The sequence below is a fragment of the Schistocerca nitens genome, chromosome 12 (genome assembly GCF_023898315.1).
Source record: "Schistocerca nitens isolate TAMUIC-IGC-003100 chromosome 12, iqSchNite1.1, whole genome shotgun sequence".
Taxonomy (NCBI): domain Eukaryota; kingdom Metazoa; phylum Arthropoda; class Insecta; order Orthoptera; family Acrididae; genus Schistocerca; species Schistocerca nitens.
The window spans coordinates 126,351,534-126,372,588 of record NC_064625.1 but is presented as its reverse complement, the minus strand read 5'-3'; the positions used below and the strand labels follow the sequence as shown (position 1 = coordinate 126,372,588).

Sequence of the window (21,055 nt, the reverse complement as noted above, 5' to 3'; positions counted from 1 at the left end):
TTTCATCTGTGTATAGTAAAAATTTTTTCCAATACTTTATTTATTTTTAATTCCAAAACGTAATTTACTTTGTGGATAGCCCTCGTACTATCGTGAGCATCTACAGAAAGTACACTACTGGCCATTAAAATTCCTACACCACGAAGATGACGTGCTACAGACGCGAAATTTAACCGACAGGAACAAGATGCTGTGATATGCAAATGATTAGCTTTTCAGAGCATTCACACAAGGTTGGCGCCGGTGGCGACACCTAAAACTTGCTGACATGAGGAAAGTTTCAACCGATTTCTCATACACTAACAGCAGTTGACCGGCGTTGCCTTGTGAACCGTTGTTGTGATGCCTCGTGTAAGGAGGAGAAATGCCTACCATTACGTTTCCGACTTTGATAAAGGTCGGATTGTGGCCTATCGCGATTGCGGTTTATCGTATCGCAACATTGCTGCTCGGAATGGTCGAGATCCACTGACTGTTAGCACAATATGGAATCGGTGGGTTGAGGAGGGTAATACGGAACGCCGTGCTGAATCACAACGGCCTCGTATCACTAGCAGTCGAGATGACAGGCAACCTATCTGCATGGCTGTAACGGATCGCGCAGCCACGTCTCGATCCCTGAGTCAACAGATGGGGACGTTTGCAAGACAACAACCATCTGCACGAACAGTTCGACGACGTTTCCAGCAGCATGGACTATCAGCTCGGAGGCCATGGCTGCGGTTACCGTTGACGCTGCATCACAGACAGGAGCGCCTGCGATGGTTTACTCAACGACGAACGTGAATGGCAAAACGTCATTTTTTCGGATGAATCCAGGTTCTGTTTACAGCATCATGATGGTCGCATCCGTGTTTGGCGCCATCGCGGTGAACGCTCATTGGAAGCGTGTATATCGTCATCGCCATACTGGCGTGATGGTATGGGGTGCCATTAGTTACACGTCTCGGCCACCTTGTGTTCGCACTGACAGCACTTTGAACAGTGGAGGTTACATTTCAGATGTTTTACGACCCATGACTCTACCATTCATTCGATCCCTACGAAACACTACATTTCAGCAGGATAATGCACGACCGCATGTTGCAGGTCCTGTACGGGCCTTTCTGGATACAGAAAATGTTCGACTGCTGCCCTGGCCAGCACATTCTCCAGATCTCTCACCAAGTGAAAACGTCTGGTCAATGGTGGCCGAGCAACTGGCTCGTCACTACTCTTGATGATCTGTGGTATCGTGTTGAAGCTGCATAGGCAGCTGTACCTGTACACACCATCCAAGCTCTGTTTCACTCAACGCCCAGGCATATCATGGCTGTTATTACGGCCAGAGGTAATTGGTCTGGGTACTGATTTCTCTGGATGTATGCACCCAAATTGCATGAAAATATAATCACATGTCAGTTCTAGTATAATATTTTTGTGTAATGAATACCCGTTTTTCATCTGCATTTCTTCTTGGTGTAGCAATTTTAATGGCCTGAAGTGTAGCTGTAGGACAGTGAGACCACAGGTGGTGACAAGGTGTCTGGCATCGATGCCTCATCTCAGGACTCAGAGGTGAGAGGGCTGTCCTCTCTGTAGCGGCACTGCCGTCTAGAAAAGGGAAGTTAGATTTGGTGCAATATTTCGGAGCACACAAGTTACAGCCAGGTGTGGGCTGGTTTGCAGTAAGTTACACTGACCAGCAGTTGCGAAGTGTAATGGACGCTACAGGGGCCGTCGAACCGCTGGAAAGAGTAAATGCAGCGGTTCGCATGTCGTAAGGTATAGGCAGAAGAGGCCCACTGGCGTAACCGAGGTGTGGGGCTTACGTGACTCGGAGCGATGCGTTACCGAAACAGAGGCGCGCAGCCGAGTATAAATAGGTGTGGTTTTCTAACGAGAAGTGTGGCAGCTCTCCTGGACGGTGGCGTGTCACACTGCCGGGCTACACACAGCAACAGATGGGGCAACAGCGTCCCAGTCCACAGCGGGTCGTTGGTTCGACCCTCTGAGGCAGACCCGGGGTCTGCAGCCAGCCAGCCAGGGAGGGCCAGTCCTCGGCTCGCTACCGCAGGCAGTCGTCTCGGCTCCCGACACACGCCGGACACTTCCGAGGCGAGGGGCCGCAGGTTCGGACGCCGGATCGGGGGCTGTCGTTGCCGCCGCGTTCCCAGCTACGCCAGCCGAGGAAGGAGCAGCAGTGGGGCCAGCCAACAGCTCCCGGCGGAACAATGCGGAGTCAATGGGGATGGTGGCCGCTGAGTCGGCTGCTGTCGCAGCCATCCTGACGTAATCGGAACTCTACAGCTGGCGAACAAGGCCGGCACGACACGGCATTGCGTTGCACAGGTCGCTGGGGTGGTGGCCTCAGCATTGTGGGGCCTATGACGTGGACCTAGGTGAATGAAGCTCTGTAGCGCAAACGAATAAATCATTTGAAAAGCTCGGACGAGTTTTAATACGCCACATTCTGACACCATCCACTACATCTCTGTAAGGCAGGATAGATGGCGAACTGTGCCAAATCTGACGACAGAGTACAGTGCTGTTGCATGCACATGTGTTTCAGACACACCCATCAGAGCACGCTGTTGAACCCACAGATCCACAAGAGAGGAGCAGCCCATGTTTCCACACTGGCTGGACGAACATGGACAATTACGATTGCAGTTGGCACGGGGTCGAGGAGATTGGGTCAATGGACATGTGTCTTCCAGTCAGACGAATCAAGTATCTTGCGACATTGACCCGGAGGTCGAGCCTGGATACACAAGGTGAAAGGCGGCTCAAAATGTACTCTGCGTCACAGACGAAGTCCATTGGGTACAGCATTGTGCTGTGGAGGACATTCACCTGGGTTTCCATGGGACTTGTGGTAATAATCAACTGCGCCATGGCAGCTGTGAACGACATGAACATTATTGTAGACCACCTGCAGCCCTTCATGGTTGAAATGGCTCTGAGCACTGTGGGACTTAACATCTGTGGTCATCAGTCCCCTAGAACTTAGAACTACTTAAACCTAACTAACCTAAGGACATCACACGTCCATGCCCGAGGCAGGATTCGAACCTGTGACCGTAGCAGTTCCAGACTGAAGCGCCTAGAACCACATGGCCACACCGGCCGGCTTCAGCCCTTCATGCTTGATGGCATTTTTCAGCAGGATAACTTCCCACATTGTAGGGCTGAAGCGGTTTGAAGATATAAAGTGAACTCACATTGCTCGTTTGGACACCAAATTCTCCTGACCTGAATGTGATGGTATACAATCAAATATTCATTTACAAGGGAAAACCCAAGAAAATTGCTCCAATTTAATTCTCGTATCACTGAAATGACTGAAATACCTGTTAGCACCAGTGTTGAAAAACAGCTAAAGTTATCGAAACTAAACAAAGCTCCAGGGCCCAATGGAATCCCTGTAAAATTCGACACTGAATTTGTGACTGGGTTAGCCAATTAACTATAGTCTACCGTAGATCAAATGGTTCAAATGGCTCTGAGCACTATGGGGCTTAACTTCTGAGGTCATCAGTCCCCTGGAACTTAGAACTACTTAAACCTAACTAACCATGCCCATGGCAGGATTCGAACCTGCGACTGTAGCGTACCGTAGATCCCTTGAACATAAACTGTGCTCAGTAGTTGGGAGAAAGCTCAGGTCAAATCAGTTTACAAGAAAGGTAGCAGGAGTGATTCACAAAACTACTCTCCAATATCGTTGACACCGATTTCTTGTGGATCTTAGATCAGATTCTGAGCGCAAACATAATGAGCAATCTCGAACGAAGTGACCACCTACATTCCAACCAGCATGGATTCCGAAAACGTCGACTGTGTGATGCCCAATTCTCACTCTTCTCAGACGACATACTGAAAGCTTTGGAACAAGGTGAACCAGTAGAAGCAGTATTTCTTGGTATCCATAAAGAATTTGACTCTCTGTCAGACCTACGCTTATTGTCAAAAGTACAAGAGCATGGAGCATCAACGAAATTTGTGAATGGGTTGTGAATTTACTCGTAAGGGTTCAAATGGCTCTCAGCACTATGGGATTCAACTGCTGTGGTCATAAGTCCCCTAGAACTTAAACCTAACTAACCTAAGGACAGCACACAACAACCAGCCATCACGAGGCAGAGAAAATCCCTGACCCCGCCGGGAATCGAACCCGGGAACCCGGGCGTGGGAAGCGAGAACGCAACCGCACGACCACGAGATGCGGGCCACTACTCGTAAGGGAGACGGAGCAAGTTATGTTGGATGGAGGGACCCTTGCTGTTCATATTGTACGTTTATGACCTTGCAGACAATATTAATAGTAACGTCATAGCTTTTGCGGATGATGCAGCTTGGACAGTGAAATGTGGTTCTGTCTGAAAGACGCTCCATAAACTTTCAGTCAGATCTTAGTGAGTTTTCAAAGTGCTGCAAAGATTGGCAAACTGCTTTAATTGTTCAGAAATGAAAAAAGTTGTGCACTTCACAAAATGGAGAGACATAGTATCCTATGACTATAATATCAATGAGTCAGTGTTGGAATCTCCCAACTCATACAAATGCCTGTTTGTAACGCTTCGTATGCATCAGAAATGGAACGATCGCGTGGGCATAGTCATACATAAAGCATGTGGCAGGTTACAGTTCACTGGCAGAACACTGAGGGAGTGCAGTCATTTTACAGTGGAGATTGCTTACAAATCACTCATGCAACCCACCTTAGAATATTGGTCCAGTGTTTGGGACCTGTACCAGATAGCACTGACAGGGGATATTGAATGTAGACAGGGAAGGGCAAGACGAATGGTAATAGTTTTATTTGAACTGTGGGAGAGTGTCACAGAGATGCTGAAGAAACTGAACAGACAGCCTCTAAAATATAGACATTAACCATCCAGAGAATGCCTTTACATGATAACTCTAGGAATATAATACAACGATCTACATATCGCTCCCATAAATATCATGAAGATTAGATTAAGTGCAGTGCACAGAGGGACATTTAAACATTCGTTCTTCCTATTCTCCATATGTGAATAGAATGGGAAAGAACTGATACAATGGGATGTACCATCTGACATGCACTTCGCAGATGCCTGCAGAATAAAGATGTAGATATATAGCTAAGGTCAACATGGCACTCATTGTCTCGAAGCCAGCAGTAAATGGTTCAAATGGCTCTGAGCACTATGGGACAACTTCTGAGGTCATCAGTCCCCTAGAACTACTTAAACCTAACTATCCTAAGGACATCACACACATCCATGTGCGAGGCAGGATTCGAACCTGCGACTGTAGCGATCGCGAAGTTCCAGACTGTAGCGCCTAGAACCGCTCGGCCACTGTGGCCGGCCCAGTAGTAAATCCCAGTATCTCAATAACCTATTCTGTAATGTCACCTTGTTTAATGAAGCAGGCAAAAAGGAATACAAACGTCTCAAAAATGAGATAGACAGGAAGTGCAAAATCGCTAAGTAGGGATGGCTAGAGGATAAATGCAAGGATGTAGAGGCATATATCACTAGGGGTAAGATAGATACTGCTTACAGGAAAATTAAAGAGACATTTGGAGAAAAGAGAATCACTTGTATGAATATCAAGAGCTGAGATGGGAAACCAGTCCTAAGCAAAGAGGGGAAATCAGAAAGGTGGAAGGAGTATATAGAAGGTCCATACAAGGGCGATTTACTTGAGGGCAATATTATGGAAATAGAAGGGGGCGTAGATGAAGATGAAATAGGGGATATGGCACTGCGTGAAGAATTTGACGGAGCACTCGAAGACCTAAGTCGAAACAAGGCCCCTGGAGTAGACAACATTCCATTATAACAGCTGACAAAAATTTACCATCCGGTGAGCAAGATGTATGACAGGCGAAATACCCTCAGACTTCAAGAAGAACCTAATAATTCCAATCCGAAATAAAACAGGTATTGTTAGGTGTTATAATTACCGAACTATCAGTTTAATAAGTCACAGCTGCAAAATACTAACGCGAATTCTTTACAGACGAATGGAAAAACTTGTAGAAGACGACTTCAGGGAAGATCAGTTTGCATTCCGTAGAAATGTTAGAACACGACTTATCTCAGAAGATAGATTAAGGAAGGGCAAACCTACATTTCTAGTATTTGGAGGCTAAGAGAAAGCTTTTGACAATGTTGACTGAAACACTTTCTCTCAAGTTCTAAATGTGGCAGGGGTCAAATACAGGGAGCGAAAGGCTGTTTACAATTTTTACTAAAACCAGATGGCAGTTATAGGACTATGGGGGCATGAAAGGGAAGCAGTGGTTGAGAAGGGAGTGAGACAGCGTTGTAGTCTATCCCCGATGTTATTAAATCTGTATATTGAGCAGGCAGTAAAGGAAACAAAATAAAAATGTGGAGTAGGAATTAAAATCCATGGAAAAGAAGTAAAAACTTCGAGGTTTGCTGACAACATTCTAATTCTGTCAGAGACAGCAAAGGACCTGAAAGAGCAGTTGAACAGAATGGACAGTGTCTTGAAAGGAGGATATAAGATAAACATCAACAAAAGCAAAACGAGGATAATGGAATGTCGTCGAAGTAAATAAGGCGATGCTGAGGGAATTAGATTAGGAAATGAGACACTTAAAATAGTAGATGAGTTTTGCTATTTGGGGAGCAAAATAACTGATGATGGTCGGAGAGGATGGCAATGGCAAGGAAAGCGTTTCTGAAGAGTCTACATCTACATCTACATGGTTACTCTGCAATGCACACTTAAGTGCCTGGCAGAGGGTTCATCGAACCATCCTCATACCACTTCTCTACCATTCCACTCTCGAATGGCGCGTGGGAAAAAGGAACACCTAAATCTTTCCGATCGAGCTCTGCTTTCCCTTATTTTAATATGATGATCGTTTCTCCCTGCGTAGGTGGGTGTCAACAAAATATTTTCACATTCGGAAGAGAAAGTCGGTGATTGAAATGTCGTAAATAGATCTCGCCGCAAAGAAAACCGCCTTTGTTTCAGTGACTGCCACTCGAACTCACGTATCGTATCAGTGACACTCTCACCCCTATTGCGCGATAACACGAAACGGGCTGCCCTTCTTTGCACTTTTTCGATGTTCTCCGTCAATCCTAATTGGTAAGGATCCCACACCGCGCACCAATATTCCAGCAGAGGACGGACAAGTGTAATGTACGCTGTCTCTTTACTGGGTTTGTCGTATCTTCCAACTGTTCTGCCAACAAAGCGCAGTCTTTGTTTCGCCTTCCCCGCAATATTATCTATGTGGTGTTTCCAATTTTAGTTGCTCGTAATTGTAATTCCTAGGTATTTACTCGAACTGACAGCCCTTAGATTTGTGCGAATTATCGTATATCCAAAATTTATTTGATTTCTTTTATTACCCATGTGGATGACCTCTCACTTTTCTTTGTTTAGTACCAATTGCAACTTTTCGCACCATACAGAAATTCACTCTAGATCATTTTGTTATTGGAATTGATCGTCTGATGATTTTACTAGACGGTAAATTACAGAGTCATCTGAAAACAATCTAAGGGAGTTGCTCAGATCTTTTATACAAATCAGGAACTGCAGAGGGCCTATGACACTACCTTGCGGAACGCCAGATATCACTTCTATTCTACTCGATGATTTACCGTCTATCACTACGAACTGTGACCTCTCTGAGAGGAAATCACGAATCCAGTCACACAGCTGAGACGATACTCCATATGCACGCAATTTGATTAATAGTCGGTTGTGAGGAACGGCATCAAAAGCGTTCTGGACATCTAGGAATATGGAATCGATCTGAGATCCCTTGTCGACAGCACTCATTACACCATGGAATAAAGAGCTAGCTGTGTTCCACAAGAACGATATTTTCTGAATCCGTGTTGGTTATGAATCAATGAGTCATTTTCTTCAAGGTGATTCATAATGTTCGAGTACAGTATATGCTCCAAAATCCTGCAAATTGATGTCAGTGATATGGGTCTGTAATTCAATAGGTTACTCCTACATCTTTCTTGAATATTGATGTGACCTGTGCTACTTTCCAGTCTTCAGGAACAGACCTTTCGTCAAGTGAGCGGTTGTATATGATTGCTTAGAAAGGCGCTATTGTGTCTGCATACTCTGACAGGAACTTGACTGGTATACCATCTGGCCCGGAAGACTTGCCTTTCTTAAGTGACGGCTCTAGGCGCTTCCGTCTAGAACCGCGCGACCGCGACGGTCACAGGTTCGAATCCTGCCTCGGGCAGGTTAGTTAGGTTTAAGTAGTTCTAAGTTCTAGGGGAGTGATGACCTCAGATGTTAAGTCCCATAGTGCTCAGAGCCATTTGAACCATTTTTTCTTAAGTGATTTGAGTTGTTTCGCAACACCTAAGATATGTACTTTTATGTCACTCATGCTAACAGCTGCTGTTTTAAATAGATATATTTTGCGTTTATTTTTAGTGGTTTTGGTTGATTTGGTTTTGACCGTCGCCTCGATGACCCTGTATCCGTCATGACGGTCTCTTTTAGATCAGGATTATTTGTGACTAAGAGGTCAAATGTGTTTTCGCAACCATTTACAATTCGTATGGGCTCATGAACTAATTGTTGAAAGTAATTCTCAGAGAAAGCATTTGGTACAATGCGGAAGATGTTCTATGTCTTCCACCGGCTTTGAACATGTATTTTCGCCAACAAATCGAGGGTAGGTTGAAGTATCCACCAATTATAGCTGTATGAGTGGGGTACTTATTTGTAATGAGATTCAAGTTTTCTTCGAACCGTTCAGCTATTGTATCATCTCAGTCAGGGGGTCGGTAGAAGGAGCCAATTATTATTTTGGTACGGCTGTTGAGCTTTTGAGTATAACCTCTACCCATAGTAATTCGCAGGAACTACCTATTTCAACTTTACTACAAGATAAACTACTGCCAACAGACACAAACACACCACCACCTACTTTATTTAATCTATCCTTTCTGAACACGGTTTGCACCTCTGTAAAAATTTCGGCAGAATTTATCTCCGGCTTTAGCCAGCTTTCGGTTCGTATAACGATTTTAGCTTCAGTGCTTTCTATCAGCGCTTGAAGCTCTGGTACTTTTCCAACACAGCTACGACAATTTAGAACTACAATACCGACTGTTGCTTGGTCGACTCTCGTCGTTTCTTTGTCCTGTACCCTTTGAGACTGGAGTCGTTATTGGTCTTTCCCGAGACTGTCTAACCACACAGCCGCACAGCCACACAGCCCCTGCTACCCTTGTAGCCGCCTCCTGTGTTTAGTGGACACCTGGCCTATTTAGCGGAACCCGAAACCCCACCACCCTATGGCGCAAGTCATCTGCAGCCTACACGGTCGCAGAACAGTCTGAGCCTCTAATTCAGATCCTCCACTCGGCTCTGTACCAAAGGTCCGCAATCGGTCCAGTCGACGATGCTGCAGATTGTGTGAGCTCTGCCTTCATCTCGCTAGCAAGACTGGCAGTCTTCACCAACTCAGATAGCCGCCGGAAACCGGAGAGAATCTCTTCCGATCCGTAACGACACACGTCATTAGTGCCGACATGGAGCACCACCTGGTGTTGGCTGCACCCTGTACCCTTCATAGCATCCGGGAGGACCCTTTCCACATTTTGGATGACAGCCCCCCGGTATGCACACGGAGTGTAAACTGGCTTTCTTCCCGTCCTTAGCTGCCATATATGTAAGCGGCTCCATCACCCGCCTAACATTGGAGCTCCCAATGACAAGTGTTGTGTACATATGTAGTTCCGCATAGTCAGCGCATACACAACTTTCCCACTAGAGCGCGCCCCGCTAAGCACAACAGCGCAGGCGCAGCGCTCGTCCGTCTCCGCACTACGAGATGGCGCTGTCTTAGAGACGGACCAAATTCTGCTTGTGCCGTTCCGCATGTTAATATGTAACGCAGCCAATGAGATTGCTGCTAACGTAGAACCTTTTCTCCTCGCGGATCACACTCGCACAGTGATACATGAACGCTCGAGGTATTATAACGAGTGTACAGACCCCCGATTGCTCAGTCTGCATTTGTCTGCACCAGTCTGCATTAGTCTGCATTTGTCTGTACCAGTCTATAGTCAAGTTTCAGTCTGCGCCTAATAAGATTATCATATTCCTGTACATAGCCATGAAGATAAATGAATAGACACTTTGTCAAGTATCAGAGATATGTGAGATTAAGATTAACGTACCAAGACCAAAGGAACTTCAGATTGTCAATTTAAATAGCATCCAGAATCAAGTTAAGTAAGGTTGATGATTGTTATTATTTTAATAAGTGTGTGTGGAAATTAATCAAGTTCTGTTTAAAGTTGGTCACCGTCAATCTGCTACTCTAATCGTGCAAGTCGCATTTCTATCGTCTGACCTAACGGCAGAAGATAAACACGCCACGATAAGACTACGAGACATATTGCTGACACTCGCCTACTCCGTTAGAGCAACAAGTCAAATAATCTGATGGTATGTGTACCGAAGGTATTACAGTGCGCACACCACAACAAGCAATAGATTTAAGTGTCAGGAAGTCTTTTCTGAAAGTATTCGTATGGAGTGTAGTCACGTATGGAAGTGAAACATGGACGACAAATAGTTTAGACAAGAAGAGAAAAGAAGCCTTCGAAATGTGATGCTACAGAAGAATGCAGACGATTAGATGGGTAGATCACATAACTAATGAGCAGGTACTGAATCGAATTGGGGAGAAAGGAAATGTGTGGTACAACATGACTGGAAAAAGGGCTCAGTTGGTAGGAGAAACTGTGAGGCATCAGTAGATCACCAATTTAGTGTTGGAGGGAAGCGTGCCACAACTTGGCTATAAAAAGGGTTCGGTTGGTAAGATATGTTCTGAGACATCAAGAGATCACCAATTTAGTATTGGAGGGCACACGAAGAGATCAATACACTAAGCAGATTCAGAAAGATGTAGGGTGCAGTAATCATATGGAAATGAAGAAGCTTGCACTGGATAGAGTAGCATAGAGAGCTGCATCAAACCCGTCTCCGGACTGAAGACCACAACAACAAGAACAACAACCCTGAAACTTCCTGGCAGATTAAAACGGTGTGCCCGACCGAGACTCGAACTCGGGACCTTTGCCATTCGCGCGCAAGTGCTCTACCATCTTTTTTTTATGCTACCCCTTTTTTCTTTTTTTTATCCATCTTTTTTTATTTATATTTTTTTAATTTTTTTTTCTTAAGAGTGTTCAGTTATGAGTAGTTGGAGACAAGGCGGGCAGGGGTCGGAACCCGAGGCCTGGCTGCGATGTCTCCCCCTTCCCGTCCCTGAATCACTCCCTCAATGTAGCTTTTTGATTTATTTTTATTTTATTTTATTATTTTTATTTTTTTTTTTTACCAGGAACAGGGTAAATGAACAAAAGATCTTTATTGGTACAAACCATCTAAGCTACCGAAGCACGACTCACGCCCGGTCCTCACAGCTTTACTTCTGCCAGTAACTCGTCTCCTACCTTCCAAACTTTACAGAAGGTCTCCTGCGAGCACTTGCCCGCGAAAGGCAAAGGTCCCGAATTCGAGTCTCGGTCGGGCACACAGTTTTAATCCGCCAGGAAGTTTCATATCAGCGCACACTCCGCTGCAGAGTGAAAATCTCATTCTGGAAACATCCCCCAGGCTGTGGCTAAGCCATATCTCCGCAATATCCTTTCTTTCAGCAGTGCTAGTCCTGCAAGGATCGCAGGAGAGCTTCTGTAAAGTTTGGAAGGTAGGAGACGAGGTACTGGCAGAAGTAAAGCGGTGAGGACCGGGCATGAGTCGTGCTTGGGTAGCTCAGTTGGTAGAGCACTTGCCCGCGAAAGGCAAACGTGCCGAGTTCGAGACTCGGTCGGGCACTCAGTTTTAATCTGCCAGGAAGTTTCATATCAGCGCACACTCCGCTGCAAAGTGAAAATCTCATTCTCTAACAACAACCTTGTTTACATAATACCACTACGTCATATTCGCCAAAATGTAGTCTTATAACATCCACAAATCGCTACTATCTATTATTCTGTTATCAAATTTTACGTTTACATTAATGTTTGACACTTCAAAGTTCAGTAACACTCAAACAATTTCAACGTCTTTTGTTTGCTATACAATCTGTCAATCAGTCCATCCCCAGGATTATGTCTAAACTCAAATCGGGTATTACAAAATGTTATGCGCCAAAGTAATTCCCCTGATTTCGGATTCCGAAAGTACTCAACGTTTCACCATTTCACTCAATTTTTCCTTAGCTCCGATAGTTTTATGGACACGTATCTGTCCATAATTTAATTATACGCACAGAACACCGGTCCACAATTTATGTGAATTTCGTGACCTTTGTGTACCTCAGGCAACCTGAATCGCTGCAGAATTACATTCCCAAGGTCGACCGACACAATATTACAAATGTGGCTGAATTGTTTTGCCTCATCAGTGTCCACCAGCTGAAAGGGATCCAGTCTTAAGGATGAGACGGAAGACTCAGATTTCTTATCAAAAGGTAACATCTCGTCCTGAGTCGCTGAGAGATTTGTCTGCCACCGTAACTGGCAAAGTCTGGCTCACAGCGTCGAATGACGTGCCCTTAGCTGCCATGCAAGCTCATACTTGAGTGTCCAATCATTCATGCTGCAAAAGTTGGCCATCCAAAGTCCTCCTTTAATCGACTGGTCTCCCCACAACACTATATGTACGAGGCCTGTTCAGAAAGTAAGCTCTGATTGATTGCCAAATTGAAACCACAGTGAACATCAGAAATGTTTTACTTGTAACAATTAGCTACACATTTCAGCTACTTCTCTACGTAGTCGCCGTTCTGACTTAGACTTTTGTCATAGCGTTGTACCAACTTTTCAATAGCCTCATCATAGAAGGCAGCCGCCAGTGCTTTCCGCCAATTCTCCACGCTGGCCTACACCTCGTTGTCTGTGTCAAAATGTTGTCTTCAAAGACAGCGGTTCATGTGACCAGAGATGAAACTCAGGGGGAGACAATTGCGGACTGTATTGTGGGTAATCTCACATTTCCATTTGAAAACGATGCAGGAGCATCTTCATTGCCCCTGCAGAATGCGGCTGAGAATTGTCTTGAAGAAGAAACAGCACGACAGTTATGTAATGTTGGCTGCATAGCTTCAGGCGAAATTTCTCACCAGGCCCTCGTACTTGGCGGCAGACACTATTTTCTAGACATCTTTACGCACTCACTGCGAGCTCCGAAATGAGAAGAGCGACGTGATGCTAACTGGGGTTATACTAGAGACACTACCCAACACATCTGTGCAAAGCTTTATCGGATTTTCATAGTCGTTTCCATTTCGCGACCGATCGGAGCTTACTTTCTGAACGCCCCTCGTATAATGAGTAAAATTTTGGTTATTTGTTATCCTTCTTGGTGCTGCAGAAGTAACTGCCTGTTCTTTGTTGATACCGGTGTCTTTGAATAAACTGTGTCTTTTGCAGCCAAGTACTCCTCGAAGAGCGATGTATGGAGTTATGGCGTGCTCATGTGGGAGATATTCTCGAGAGGTGGTGAGCCATATTCGAATATGAAAGGCCGGGAAGCTGTCCAGCTGGTGAGTAACGGTAAGTATGCTAGCCCATCGCAGGTTTACACAATTTTTAAATTTATTTTGCAATTTTTGCTGTAGCTGTGCTTTACTCATTTGTCATGCTGACTTATTAGTTGAACTTTAAACCACACCGTCGTGCTATTTGTATACCTGAGATGGTATATTTATTGATCTACACAGAAAGAAAAAAAAACCGACACACTACGAAGGAATTATCTGAATGGGACAGAAATCGGTAGATGTAATGTACATGTGGAGACCAGCATATGTTTACAGTTTCAGAAACATTGGACTGTTTATTCCGCGAAGCGGGCAACCCGCGGCTGCAGGCTGTCAGTTTGGTTGCTGATACTCTAGGCGCCGTAATGTCTGGTGAAGAAGGCCACAGCAGAGACCATGAAAGGGAAGCAGTTATGACAAGGTAGTGTGACAAGGTTGTAGCCGGTCGCCGATGTTATTCACTCTGTACACTGAGCAAGCAGTAAGAGAAACCAAAGCAAAATATGGAATGAGCGTTAAAGTTTAGTGAGAAGCAATGAAAACTTTGAGGTTTGCCAATGACACTAGAATTCTGTCAGAGGCAGCAAAGCACTTGGCACGAAAAGTGTCTTGAAAGGAGGATGTAAGATGAACCTCAACAAAATCAATACAAAGACAATGGAATTAGTCGAATTAAATCATGTGGTGCTGAGGAAATTGGTTCAAAAATGGCTCTGACCACTATGGGACTTAACATCTGAGGTCATCAGTCTCCTAGAACTCAGAACTAATTAAGGGGGGTAGGACGTCAAACGGGCCGACTAGGAGCAGGAGAGGCACCACATGACATTTTAATTTCCACTGTCTATACTTTTACAAATAAGTTCATAAAACTTTTGTCAACACGACCAGGAAGAATTCAGGATTCAAATACATAGCAATGTAAGTTCAAAAGTATAACAAAATAATTTTTTTACGTGTGAAATTTCATCATTTTTTCACTTACTATTGGCTGCATTTGTTGCTATAGGTACACTTTTCTTCGATGAATTTTGCACAGCATACAAACCATACTTACAGGTGTATGAAACTCTAGAATTTATTTAGTTAATGAAAAAATGAATGACCTGTAAAATTTAAACTTCATGTTTAGAAAAAACTCAAATTTTATGGTTAATTATCTCAATTTTTAGCACAGTTTTTAATAGATTTAGAAAATTCTATAGACCTATAAGTATAGTTTGTATGCTGTGCAAAACTCATCGAAGAATCTCCCTTACTTATGAAGAAAAGTGTACCTATAGCAACGAATGTAGCCAATAGTAAGTGAAAAAATGATGAAATTTCACATGTAAAAAGATATATTTTGTTATAGTTTTGAACTTCCACTGCTATGAGCGTGAATCCTGAACCCTTCCTGGTCATGCTGACAAAGTTTTATGAATTTATTTGTAAAAGTATAGACAGTGGAAATTAAAATGTCCTGTGGTGCCTCTCCTGGTCCAAGTCGGCCCGTTTGACGTCCTACCCCCCTTAAACCTAACTAACCTAAGGACATCACACACATCCATGCCCGAGGCAGGATTCGAACTTGCGACCGTAGCGGTCGCGCGGTTCCAGACTGAATCGCCTAGAACCGCTCGGCCACTGCGGCCGGCGCGGAAACTGGATTAGCAAACGAGACCCTTAAATCAGTTGATGAGTTTTGCTATTTTGGCGGCATGGTAACTGATAACGGCCAAAGAACAGAGGATATGAAGTGTAGATACGTGTATTGCCTTTGTCCTGGTAAACCATGTCTTTCACCCATTCCCATACAAAAAAAATCCGTTGGTGTTAAATCGGGCAATCTGGGTGGCCACAGACGTGTAGCATCACAACCAATCCATTTCTGGGGAAAATGTTCATTTAAATATGTAGTAACGGCGTTGGTGAAATGTGGAGGCCCTGTCGTGTTCAAAATACATTTGCAATCGAGTAGCAGGTGGAACACCTCCGAGCAAGTGGGGTATTTCTTCTTGAAAGAATTGTAAGTACCTCTCAGCAGTTAGACGTCCTAGGAAAATGAATGGTCCAATAAAGTTTGTGTTGATTACACCACACCACACATTTATGCTAAATCGTTGCTCGAAATTGCGGTGCACTGTTGCATGTGTATTTGCTTCACACCATACGTGCTCGTTATGTAAATTGTTTATACCATCGCGAGTAAACTGCGCCTCACCAGTAAATAAAATGTATTTGTGTAATTGCCGATTAATATTTAACCAGGTGCACAACTCCAAGCGAAGGGCGTGATCTCCTATATGTAAATGATGCATTTTTTGTTTATGGTAAGGATACAGTTTATTGTATTTCAGTGGTCGCCATACCTTAGCTTGTGAAATGCCTAATCATTGAGAGATACGTCGTGTACTGGTACCCAGGCTACGTTGGACAGCATCCAGAACATTCTCATCATTGTCTTCATGTATCGGGCGCTCGTACTGATTATGAACGCTAGGTAGAGAACTTGTCTCCCGTAACATTCGAAATACTCCACTAATGGTTCGTGCATTCGGAATTCTCCGAGCTGGATAACGTACGCAGCATTCGTTAACTGCAGGCGGAGCATTACCATCACGTTTGCCATAAATAGACACCATATCGGCGTATTCCTCTGTTGTAAATTTGAAAGGCATCCCTATTTCATAAATAATCTACAAACCAGAACAGTTGTTCTTACGTTCTTTCACTGAACAGTACAGAAAACTAACTCGTTTCACGTTTAGGAAACAACTGAAACAACTCACCAACGGTTGTCAACAATGACATAAACGTTTCTACATTCTTAATGGAAAGTAGACAAATTTACTTGTATAATAATCTTTGCTTCTTTGGGTGTTCTGCGGAACTACCGAAGATACAAGTCTGGGACATGTTTTATTAGATTCACCAGACCAATAACAACAAAATAAGATTATGCTTATCCATTAGGGATATTTTAGAACCTGACTGTATATTAATGTAAATAAGTTATACACAACTGCAACCGTCACTTTTTTTCAATAATAATTCTTTATTAGATGAACCGGTTTTCGAACCCTTTCAGGTTCATCTTCAGATGATTTCGAGAGGATCCGGGAAGTTACATCATTACTGGTAGTAGCATAATGCTGGGTGCTGGTTTGTCAAGATCTTTGTTATAAGCAACAGTTGTGAAACGAATGCTGGATGCTGGTAAAGTGTCACTATTAAAGTGTGAACTAATATAGTTCGTGTGAAAGTGTTCTGGACATCAAAATGGAGGCAGACAGATACGAAGAAAACCGCCTATACTGTCGCAAACCAACACCCAGCATTATGCTACTACCAGTAATGATGTAACTTCCCGGATCCTCCCGAAATCATCTGAAGATGAACCTGAAAGGGTTCGAAAACCGGTTCATGTAATAAATAGTTATTATTCAAAAAAAGTGACGTTGCAGTTGTGTATAACTAATTTACAACAAAATAAAACGAAATAGTGCTTTACTTTAACCTTGTATAGTTTTTCGATGGCTTCATATTAGTGAAGTTGCTAAATTTCAGGCAAAATCTTTTACTAGCAGTAACTCAGCAACTAAACTTTTGCGGACCTATGTTTATATGAACGTTTTTCTTTAGTTGTAGAACAGCATATTGAAATATTTGCATATCTTCGTGAATCACCATGTATATAAAAGATTGTGTGTGTGTGTGTTTGTGTGTGTGTGTGTGTGTGTGTATGTACACTACTGTCCATTAAAACTGCTGCACCAAGAAGAAATGCAGATGATAAACGGGTATTCATTGGACAAATGTATTATACTAGAACTGACGTGTGATTACATTTTCACGCAATTTGGGTGCATAGATCCCGAGAAATCAGTACCCAGAAAAACCACCTCTGCCCGTAATAACGGCCTTGATACGCCTGGGCATTCAGTGAAACAGAGCTTGGATGGCGTGTACAGGTACAGCTGCCCATGCAGCTTCAACACGATACCACAGTTCATTAAGTGTACTGACTGGCGTATTGTGACAAGCCAGTTGCTCGGCCACCATTGACCAGACGTTTCCAATTGGTGAGAGATCTGGAGAATGTGGTGGCCACGGCAGTCGAACATTTTCTGTACCCAGAAAGGCCAGTATAGGACCTGCAACATGCGGTTGTGCATTATCCTGCTGAAATGCAGAGTTTCACAGGGATCGAATGAAGGGCAGAGCCATGGGTCGTAACACATCTGAAATGTAACGTCCACTGTTCAAAGTGCTGTCAATGCGAACAAGAGGTGACCGAGACGTGGAACCAATGGCACCCCATACCATCACACCGGATGATACGCCAGTATGGCAATGACCAATACACGCTTCCAGTGTGCGTTCACCACAATGTCACCAAACACGGCTGCGACGATCATGATGCTGTAACCAGAACCTGGATTCATCCGAGAAAATGGCGTTTTGCTATTCGTGCACCCAGGTTCGTCGTTGAGTACTCCATCGCAGGCGCTCCTGTCTGTGATACAGCGTCAAGGGTAACCACAGCCTCGGTCTCCGAGCTGATAGTCCATGCTGCTGTAAACGTAGTCGAACTGTACGTGCAGATCGTTGTTGTCTTGCAAACGTCCCCATGTGTTGACTCAGGGATCAAGACGTAGCTGCACGATCCGTTACAGCCATGCAGATAAGATGCCTGTCATCTCGACTGCTAGTGATACGAGGCCGTTAGGATCCGGCACGGCGTTCCGTATTACCCTCCTGAACCCACTGATTCCATATTGTGCTGACAGTCATTGGATCTCGACCAACGCGAGCAGCAATGTCGCAATACGACAAACCGCAATCGCGATAGGCTACAATCCGACCTTTATCAAAGTCGGAAACGCGATGGTACGCATTTCTCCTCCTTACACAAGGCATTACAACAACGTTTCACCAAGCAACGTCGATTAACTGCTGTTTGTGTATGAGAAATCGGTTGGAAACCTTCCTCGTGTTAGCACGTTGTAGGTATCGCCACCGGCGCCAACCTTGTGTGAATGCTCTGAAAAGATAATCATTTGCATATCACAGGATCGTCTGTCTGTAGGTTAAATTTCGCGTCTGTAGCACGTCATCGTCGTGGTGTAGCAATTTTAATGGCCAGTAGTGTATGTGTGCATCCATCGTGCATGGGTTTTGGAATGGGTGTTGGTTGCGGCCAGCCTGAAGATGGGGAGAGGAAGCTGGCCTGAGAAATAAAGACTGTGTTGAACCAGTGCTCGATGTTGTTCTTCCTAGGATACCGGATGCAGCCTCCACCCGACATGCCCCCCTCTCTGGCGGGCCTGATGGCAGAATGCTGGAAAACGGACCCACAGCGGAGGCCCAACTTCCAGAGCATTGCCGAGTTCCTCGAGAGCGAGCTGGCCCACTACTAGGAGACACTGGGCACCTGCCTTCCAGACTCCTACAGGGCCGGACTCCCGACAGGACCTCCTGCGGTGGCGACACCAGGGTGGTCACCACTTCGAGATGCTCCCATCAAGTGGACAACTGACACATTGCTGTGCATTTCAGCTTATGGCCACCCCTGCTGAGACAATTCTGTGTTTAGCATATGTACTCACAATATCATCCAGTCCATATAGACACAGATTATTTTTTTGTTTCATCAATCTTCTGGCTGACTTGATAGTGTCCTTTGCACTTGAACGTCAGCTTGATTTAATAGTTGAACTGTCACATCAAAGAATTAATTCAAATGGTTAAGCCATAGAAACGAGTAGCACGTGACCATGGCTTTACTGTGAATAAGCAAGAACCACACGCGCAAACAAGTTGTTCGTGCCATCTGCATCACATCGTCACTACATAAAACTGAAAAATATTCATGCATCTTTTTACCACTCTACACGGTGTTGAGGATAAATACAGCCAATGCAAGTGTACAGGAATTGCAGTAAAATTACAGAAAGGAAAAGCTCAGATGTTCTTACCATTTATTTACAGTGAAAAGTACAGTGGAAAATACGTTTATAGAAAACATCAGTATGCAGCTGCGCTCATCTAAGCAGTCCTGTCACGGTCGCCACTTTATGATATAACAAAAATTAAAATTTAGATACATGGAAATAATGAAATTAATTAATGGCAGATAAGAAAATAACAAAGAGGTGGTCTGAAATTGGAATTTTGGTTACTGTCTATTATGAAATTTTCTGGCATGCCAGACAAGCACAATAAGCTGAGCTATGCCTGTAAATGAGTAAAAAATCTTTTCAGATAAGTTCCACATACACGAAACAGTCTTCCGTTGTAGATTTATGCTTACCGGTTAATAATACTACTTCCAATCGCCGTATCTACTTACAGAATCTTGACTGTGTGTTTTATGTTGTCATAATCGGATCTTCATGATAACTCCGAACTGTTCAGGTGGACTTCTTTGTTTTCTATATGTTGCAGTACTACTTGGAATAATGAATCATACAACTTTTCACTGGCAAAATAATACTATATTCTTCCTTCAATGCACATAAAAAACACAGACTTTTTAGTTATTCTTATAACCAAAATGGCTACCGCCGATTAAGCTCTAAAATAACGTGCTTCTGCCTTCATTCACTGACAGAGAGCGAGTCCTTCCTTTTACCGAGGAACAGGAAAACGTCTTCTGTTTTTTTTTTTTTTTTAAACTGCTGAAAATCAAAAATACATGACGGCAGGTGCAGGCTCTACGCTGGTCTACCGCTTCACATTTTCTCTTTGCCTTTGAAGAAAACGAAAACAGACAAGCAAGAAATGCAGACGGTACATCATAATATTCATATACACCTGGCATACACTTCAGATATCGATGGCGGAAACTTCATGGCTGATGTCTTCCTGTATTTGATATGGATTAGTTTCATAGACCTCGTCCCTAAATTTAAAAAAAAGTCACATGTCCGTAGATCGAGCGAACTCAGTGGCCATAAATATTTGCTAACAGTTCATTCCTCAGTGAAGACAGTATGGACTCATTTCAGGGATACCTTAGACGTGTGGCATGTGGCCTCATCTTGCTGGAAAAAGCAGTATTGTCTATTATATTCAGTGAGCTGAGCACAAGATGTATCAAAATTTCTATGTATGCAACCATGTTGACCATAGGGCAAAAAAAAAAAAAAAAAAAAAAAGTCTGTGCAAAGATGCGCGTTCCTGTTACGCCGTACTGAACGCCGATTTTTTTCATCATGGAGTGACTGCTGACACACAATGTTCGGATTCTCCATTGCCCAGTACCTCGTCTTCTGTGAATTCACATGCTTCATCACTCACGATGTAATGGAAAGGGTCTAACAAACCATCGTTGATGTTACTGAAAAGCCACGTGCTGTAATCTACACGTTTCTGACTGTCATCCTTCAATAATTGCTGCACAACCATCACAGGATTGGCTTCACATTCAGACTTTTCAATGTCTGCTATTAACACCTCCTGCTTACATGCACCTGTTGGGTCAAAATACATGTAGACTTCTTTGGGCTC

The 21,055-nt window shown here is 43.9% G+C and overlaps 1 protein-coding gene across 1 annotated transcript in view; it reads left to right on the top strand.

Moving 5' to 3' along the window:
* Window positions 1-19,648, top strand: part of LOC126215240 (tyrosine-protein kinase Fer-like) — a 140,965-nt gene extending 121,317 nt beyond the window's left edge. The window contains exons 7-8 of the mRNA XM_049941903.1: window positions 13,452-13,574; window positions 18,824-19,648. Of these exons, the coding sequence (XP_049797860.1) occupies window positions 13,452-13,574; window positions 18,824-18,963 (263 nt within the window). The 3' untranslated portion in view covers window positions 18,964-19,648. The remainder of the gene's footprint in view (window positions 1-13,451; window positions 13,575-18,823) is intronic.
* The last annotated feature ends 1,407 nt before the right edge of the window (window positions 19,649-21,055 follow it).